Raw genomic sequence first — 8,346 nt, forward strand, 5'->3', positions numbered from 1 at the left:
TACATGGAGATATCGGTGGAGGGCAGCGCTCCGAACGCCTTGAGTCCCACGGGTGAAGCGTCGCGTGAGTGCGAGGGCTCGGTGGAGCGGCTGGAGGAGCGCGAGCTGCGCCGGTAACGGTAGCGGTAGCTTGGGATTCTGCTGATGGCGGATCCCTGCAGATAGTCTCCTCCTCCGCCGGTCTGAGCGCGAGCCACGCGTAGCTCCCGGTGCCGGTCGATGAACATGTGAACGGCCAGAACGCCCACCATCTCCGCCATGATGAAGGACAGCGCGCTGAAGTAAAAGCTCCAGCCGTACGAGTAGCTGTTCTTCTTCGAGTCGCTCTTGGACGGGTCACCCGCGTTGGCTGATATGTACACGATTATCCCGATGATGTTACTCAGACCTGAGGATCAACACACACACACAGAGAACATCAATCACACACGTGTGTGTTCAACATCAGAGCTGAAGAAATAGATTTAGGCAAATTAGCGTGAGAGCGCAATGGAGAAATAAAGTTCTGCTGACAATGTGCGAATTAAAGAACACAGACGCAGCCGGATCAGTTCCATAATGACAACAGAGCAGCACAAGATTAGCGTCTTTGCTATTTTGGCCGGTAAATAATGTCGTAAATGCCAGTAAATTGACTAGCGCAGACCTTAATAAATCATAAATGCTCTCCTCCCATAAATGTTGCATCTGAAAGGTAAACTCCTACAAATGCATATGCAATAAGATCAGCTGCAAATATGACTGTATCCAGGTCTCTTCATTGCTAATTTTTTGTACTGCGCCTCTTTAGTAAATCTCAACAGTATGCCAAAAGAGGGTTTGCGCTGGAGCAAGCTGTTAGTAAATCTGGCCCTAAGCCTCTATCAGGGTCTAAGGGTTACTAGAAAGCTACAAGGCAGGTGAGTTTTAATCAAGGTTGGAGCAAAGCTCTGCAGGACTGTGGCTCTCCAGGAGCGACGTTGGCCATCCCTGATCAAAACAACTCGTGTTCCAAATTTGAGGTTGATATCTCTAAAAATGAGCTTTCAGTAAGGTTTTATTTGGGTGCAGTACAAAACGTTTCCACTAGATGAAATTCGCTTCCTGTTCATTTCCAAAGTTTTCACTGCGAACAGTACAAGTGTGAATATTTTTTTCAGGACCGTTTAACTTTTTTTTGTGTTCACATTAGACTGTAATGAGTGTGACCCTACTGAAGCCACTATGTGTGAGTGCTGTAGTTTGTGCATCACCATCACTGTAATGTGTGCGTTTACGATGTTACGTTGAAATCTCAGAAATCTATAGCGTTAACTTCTTTTCCTCAAAGCTGAACGAACAGATACAGCAGCACAAACTGAGCTGTTAGCAGCGCGACTGAAGCCAGATGGAATCAGGTGAATTAGCTGTGATACACACTTGAAGCTGCTGAAGCTCACTCACCTGCGGATACGAAGAAGATTCCTGCGCTGAGGATGATGTTGTGTCGAGACTTGTCGAACTCGCTGGCGGCGACACAGAGGCCACCCACGAACAGCAGGATGACACTGAGGATGGGGAAAATACTGGAGGCCCGAACCGCACCTGAAACACACACACACACACACACACACACACACACACGCAGTCATGAGACATCTGATCCAAATATTTTAATGTTAGAAAATTAACAAAATGACTAAAACCGAAACAAACTAAAGTTAAAAGTATTAAAATAATAAAAAAATATATAAATACTATAGAAACAGAAATAAATTATGAACAAAAAAACAAAACTATCATAACGGATACTTTGATCCACTCATTGGGAGGAAAAGAGATAAACAGTCACACACACACACACTCACACACACACACTCACTCACCACACGCAGTCATGAGACATCTGATCCAAATATTTTAATGTTAGAAAATTAACAAAATGACTAAAACCGAAACAAACTAAAGTTAAAAGTATTAAAATAATTAAAAAATATATAAATACTATAGAAACAGAAATAAATTATGAACAAAAAAACAAAACTATCATAACGGATACTTTGATCCACTCATTGGGAGGAAAAGAGATAAACAGTCACACACACACACACTCACACACACACACTCACTCACTCACTCTCACACACACACACACACACACACACACACTCACTCACTCACACAGACACGCACTCACACACACACACACACACACACTCACTCACTCACTCACACACTCACACAGACACGCACTCACACACACACTCACTCACTCACACACACACACACACTCACTCACTCACTTACACACACACACACACACACACTCACTCACACACTCACACAGACACGCACTCACACACACGTATTACGTGACTCTGACCTCTAATCAAGAGACGTCTAGTGTGTGTGTGTCATAATGATTGATTGACTGATGACATCACAGCATGAGGTCACCACTTCCTGTCTGTCAGTCACATGACATCACTCAGCTTCAGTTCAGGAACACATCAGGCCTCAGAAGTGATGAATATCTGACAAAACCTAATCACAATCATCTTCTCTTTATTCTGAAACGGTAAAACTGTGTAGTGTGTGCTCGATATAACGCATGTGTGTGTCGTTCATGCAGCTGAATAGTACACAGTCTTTGTCTCTTTCATTCTGCATCGATGAGGAGGAGAGGATGAAGAGCGCAGGGCATTTCAGAGGTTTGACCTATATAAACTGCAGTGAAATATTTATAGAAATAAGTGACCTAATTAAAGATTTTAAAGAGCAGCAGCAGCTCTGAGCAGCAGACCATCATCCCATCTCACCATCATCACACAAAAAACACACACACACACACACACACTGGCTCTGCGTGTTACGCTGCGGACTGTCATCACCTTTCAGCGGGTGTGAAATGTTCTCAGTGGAGCTGGAAACATCTCAGTACCGTCCCCTACAGCAGCTCTGTCTCACTCTAATAAACCTGCATCATCACCTGTATCATCAGCACCTGTCTCATCCTTCTGCCAGCCCAGATGAAAAGTCTAACTTTGATGGATTGACTGTAATAACTGTATGAGAGTCTGAGGGAAACACACACACACACACACACACACGTTTACTTAGCTATCTAAATGGGGACATTCCATAGGTGTAATGGTTTTTATACTGTACAAACTGTATGTGTTATTGCCCTACACCAACCCTACCCCTAAACCTACCCCTCACAGGAGACTTTCTGCATTTTTACAATTTAAAAAAAACTTTGTTTACTTTATTTTTATACCAGTTTTACAAATGAGGACGTCACCAAAGGGAGGTTTTTGGAGATTTTGTCAGGTTTAGCTCACTTTTGGGTACAAATTTGTCCCCAAAATATGGTTAAGTAGATACACACACACACACACACACACACACACACACTCTCTCTCTCTCTCTCTCTCTCTCTCTCTCTCTCACACACACACACAGATTTCATCATCTCTTGTATCTCTTGTATCTCTTGAATCTTTAGCTCACAGACACTCTCTCTCCTCTGACACCAGTGTGGACAAGCTCATTTTAATCTGCTCTCTCAGGAAAATAAATGTTTACAGACCCAGAAACACAGAAGAGATCAAACGAAGAGCAGCACTAAATCCCACGCATACGTGACTGTTTACATGTGCAACAACATTCTGATATTAAGACAACTAATCAATAAAATCAATCATGAAAATATCTGATGGGAAAACCACCAGTCATATAATCTTACAGCTCTGAATAAAGCATTTCTGTGGACAAAACACACCTGTGAATCAGCAGAGGACACAGACTGAGCTGCTGAAGGAAATTCCAGTCCCGGATTCAGATCATCAGCTCGTTAGGAGGGAGATCCATGAACTGAACCGAGTCCGTCAGATAAGAGAACCACTGTTCTAAAGGACTCAAATACAGAAGCATCCTTACACATTTCTGATGCAGAGCCACATTTATGACAGGTGACCGCTGTCTGGACAGTGACATAACAGGCCATCAAATGCTGATCCTGCTGCCCTCCAGACAGACCATTGATCCTCCCTCCATAGGAGTGCCACAGAAATAGTCATCAGGAACTGTTATGCACAACAGAACATGAAAAATAAAAGCTGATGAATTTGTGTGCACTTTCAGATGGACGCTGGATCATATTTTAGAGTTTGGTTTGTCTAATGATGCCCTGTATGCGAGTTTAAGGTTGATGTTAGGACAGGCTTCACAACTAAAACAAAGGGAATCCTGCCTGGGGAACGACTGATGCCAACAGCAGCTGCATAACTCAGATCGTTCTGTTATTAGCTGCTGTAAAGCCATCAGTGTTGAAATCAAGCCTTTAATAATACTGAACATTTGGCAGCATCAACATGGAGATCACGTGACGGTGGGACATGCTTCTACATCAACGAAAGCTGGTGTACAGCGTTAAAGAAGATGTGCTGTCCTGATCTAAACACTTTTCATCAACTGTAAGCCATTCTATTCACTGCGGGAATTTTCCTCGTTCATTCTCATAGTGTTTACATTCCACCGCAAGCGCACAACAACTGGCTGATCAAATCACTCTGTTCTAATCATTGTCGGGGACTTTAATAAAGCAAATCTCTCCAGTGAACTGCAAAAAATACAGACAGCATGTTACATTTCCCACCAGAGACAGTAATATACTGGACCCATGCTACACAACAATAAAGGATGAATATCACTCTGTTTCATGGGCAGCTTTGGGGCTCTCTGATCCCTGCCTGGTTCATCTTATACCGACCTACAGGCAGAAACTGAAATCAGGAATGTAAAAAGATGGACTACTGAAGCAGAGCGGGATTTACAAACCTGCTTCGACTGCACTGACTGGAGTGTTTTTGAAGCAGGTGCCACCGATCTAAATATTAGCAACTACTCCAAAAAGCTGAGAATCCAGTTTTCAGCCAATGACCCTGCGCTTCAGTGTGAAAAGGACTGAAAGACATTACCAATTTCAAGACAGCATCCCCCAGCACTGTGTTGAATCACAACTGGCCAACGATTTGAATGAGTACTATTGCAGGTTTGAAAAACCCTGTCTCACACCCCACACCCGTTCTGTCCATGTCTCAACATCTGTGGTCATGAAGTCGTTTGAGAGACTGGTGTTGGCTTATCTGAAGGACATCATTGGACCCTTGCTGGACCCCCTGCAGTTTGCTTACCGAGCAAACAGGTCTGTGGATAATGCAGTGAACATGGGACAGCACTTCATCCTGCAGCATCTGGACAAATCAGGGACTTATGTGAGGATCCTGTTCGTTGACTTCAGCTCCGCATTCAACACCATCATCCCATCACTCCTCCAGACCAAACTAACCCAGCTCTCTGTTTCTAGCTCTATCTGTCAGTGGATCACCAGCTTCCTGACAGACAGGCAGCAGCTAGTACAGATTTCTCTCCTGATTCACACCAGAACACCTTTTCACTGGAGGAAGAGTTATTGTGGATTATGGACTCTATGGTATTTTAGTTAAAAACGTCTTAATGCTGGGTTTGTTTCAGCTTTTGTCTTCTCCAGATGTTAACTGATGGACTGGAGTGCTGTGGATTATTGTGATGTTTTTATCAGCTGTTTGGACTCTCATTCTGACGGCACCCATTCACTGCAGAGCATCCATTGCTGAGACACTGATGCAGTGCTACATTTCTACAAACCTGATGAAGAAACAAACTCATCCTAATCTTGGATGGCCTGAGGGTGAGCAGATTTTTAGCAAATGTTTATTTATTGGGTCAACTATTCCTCTAATACAATCCTGCAGGCGTTCAGTCTACGGGAAAATAAAATTGATTTAATACGGTCAAGGGTCAGACTCTCAACACAGCAAACGCTGGATCTGACCCGAACCAAACTAAATCAGAAACTCATTCATCCTGCTGCTCCAGAGTCACACAGTCAGCTGTCAATGGGGCTCAAACAGGAGGAACATCTTGAAGCGTGTTTGCGTGTATGTGGACAGAATGTATGCTGTCGTTTTTTCCATGGAAATACAAAGATGAGATTTGGAAGAATCTTAATGCAGCTCTTCATCGTGATGTTAAAAAGCATCACAAATGTAGTCCACATGTCGTGTGCGCTTCACTCTTAAAAATAAAAGTCAGTGATGCCACAGAAGAACCTTTTAGTGATCCACTTTTTTCTTAATGTGAAGAACATCATCTAAAGAAACGTTTTCCACTATAATGTACCTTTAGTGCAGTGGAAATGGATCATCATGGAACCATCATCCATGGGAACTTTATTTTTAATATTCCAAATCTTCTGGAGATTTTCAGTGAATAATGGCTTAAATCTGGACCTGTTCCTCATACAAAACTATATCGTATGACTTGGAATACAGCACACGAGTCATACGGATGACTGTCGTGATGCTTTCACCGTCATTATGAATTATGAAGAGCTGCATAAAGGTTCTTCAGAACTTCTCTTGGAGCTCCTACCTTCCAGACAGCAGGTCCTCCACAGGCCAGAATGGGTCATCACCTCCTCGTTCTTCTTGCTGGTCTCGTTCTCGTTAGTAGTCTTTATTTTGCAGACCCCACGCGAGTAGAGCCAGTAGTCCGTCCCCACAGCAATGGTCATCAGGCTGAAGGCGGCGAAGGCACCCACCGTGGTCAGCAGCATCTGGACACCGCGCTCAAACACACCCATGTTGCCGCATTCCACGAAAGGGGAGCCCCCTTTCCTCTTGATGTATAGGAAATAAATATTTGTGGATTTAAGGGGACAAAATAAGAAAAAAACAGGGGCCCGAGAGACCGAGGGCCCGAGAGGGATCGTGGATTAAACTAGAAGTAAGACAAACAGCAGGCCGCTTCTACCTGCATCTACATATCAATGCAGCTCATTAGTCTAATTATGATGAACTTGAGTGACACTCCAAATATTAAATGGGAAAGGGAACATTCTGGCAAAAGATAAACTCATCTTCACTCAATCTGGCCTGTTCTCGATCCAACTGAGAGAGACTCAGCCTACAAATGAAGGCTCCTGGTGGAAATGTGAACCCATCACGGTACCGAACCGCCGCCGTCCGCGCGCGCATCCATGAATCTAATAATCCAACAACGGATTCGGACGAGTGATTAAAACCGATCCGTTTGAATCAAAAACTGTTTGGGGTGAAACTCATTCAGGGCTGCGATGCGTCAATTAAATCAATCCATCCTGAACATTTTTCTTAAAATAAATAAATAAAAGACACATAAAATCACTCGCTTGCCTTTTTCCTAAAATTCTGGTCTCCAGTTTCCATAGGTGGCCTTTATTCCGTCGAATGCTTCTTGAGGAAAAGCGCGAGCCAGCATCACGCGACGCTCCACAGCAGCCCTGCGGTTCTCCCGTCCGCCGAACCGGTCACATCACACCCGGTGCCCGATTCGCAGCCCACCCGCGCCATCAACCGCATGCACAAGTGAGAAAAAAACCCGAATCACGACGGATGAACACCGAACGCACGAGCGCTGCTCCTCTCACGGCGCTGAAGGAACGGCTGATGGACGCACGCCGGAGGAAAGCGAGCATCTGATTCTATTCCGTCTTTCTGCTCGGTGTCGGGTTCCAGCAGATGGAGGTTCTCGTCTGTCTGTCTGTCTGTCTGTCTGCGGGGCCGCTTGTTGCTGCGAGACTCTTCGATCTCGCTTTAGTTTGGCGTCAGAAACCTCAGTTCTTCAGAATTCCAGAACGATGCGCATGTTATTCCTGCAGATGCGCGAGGAACATCTGGAGCTGAAGGCCTCATCTCAGTCTCTGAGACCTCAGATATGGCACTAGATCACATGTTAGGTTTCATTTAATTAAAACTAAAGAAATATGTAACATTTATAGGCGACTACTGATATGTTGCAGGATCACTGGAGGACTGATGGATGCTCTGCAGCTGGTGCTGAAGCTGGACGGATCCTGCTGTTACCAAGGCGACTGTCTCCCTCTTGCGATGGAGTCAACATTAGAGATGTGTGAGCATTACAGCAGCCAACCATTAACCTTGGTTCGGCACGCGTAATGCTCCTGACAGCCGTACTGTAGTCTGCATTACTGCTCTGATCGTCTCAGTGAGGTCAGGATGAGAGAGCAGCGAGACAGCAGGAGCACCTCAGACAGACATCAGTGCTCTAGAGCAGAGCAGAGGACACACTTTACATTCAGGACGCGATGAGCAGCAGCCAGTGCGGCACACAGAGCCAGAGATCAAGATGATTTATGAATTTAGAATACAATGCAGTGACGTCACGTGAAAGCAGGCCCGTGATTGGCTGCGGCTCTGGCTGACGGTGCTGCAGTTGATGTGTCTGTGTTCCTCATGTCTCCATGTCTCTCTCACACACACACACACACACACACACACACTC

General features: G+C 44.8%; 1 protein-coding gene across 1 annotated transcript in view; it reads right to left on the reverse strand.

Moving 5' to 3' along the window:
- Positions 1–6,646, reverse strand: part of LOC107558510 (voltage-dependent calcium channel gamma-2 subunit-like) — a 7,249-nt gene extending 603 nt beyond the window's left edge. Inside the window, exons 1-3 of the mRNA XM_016242165.1 lie at positions 6,436–6,646; positions 1,423–1,563; positions 1–388 (exon numbers count right to left, since the gene is read on the reverse strand). The exon at positions 1–388 is cut by the window's left edge and continues 603 nt beyond it. Coding sequence (XP_016097651.1) covers positions 1–388; positions 1,423–1,563; positions 6,436–6,646 — 740 coding nt within the window. The remainder of the gene's footprint in view (positions 389–1,422; positions 1,564–6,435) is intronic.
- Between the last annotated feature and the right edge of the window lie 1,700 nt (positions 6,647–8,346).

This window comes from Sinocyclocheilus grahami, unplaced genomic scaffold, assembly GCF_001515645.1.
Source record: "Sinocyclocheilus grahami isolate Dianchi unplaced genomic scaffold, SAMN03320097.WGS_v1.1 scaffold647.1, whole genome shotgun sequence".
NCBI lineage: Eukaryota > Metazoa > Chordata > Actinopteri > Cypriniformes > Cyprinidae > Sinocyclocheilus > Sinocyclocheilus grahami.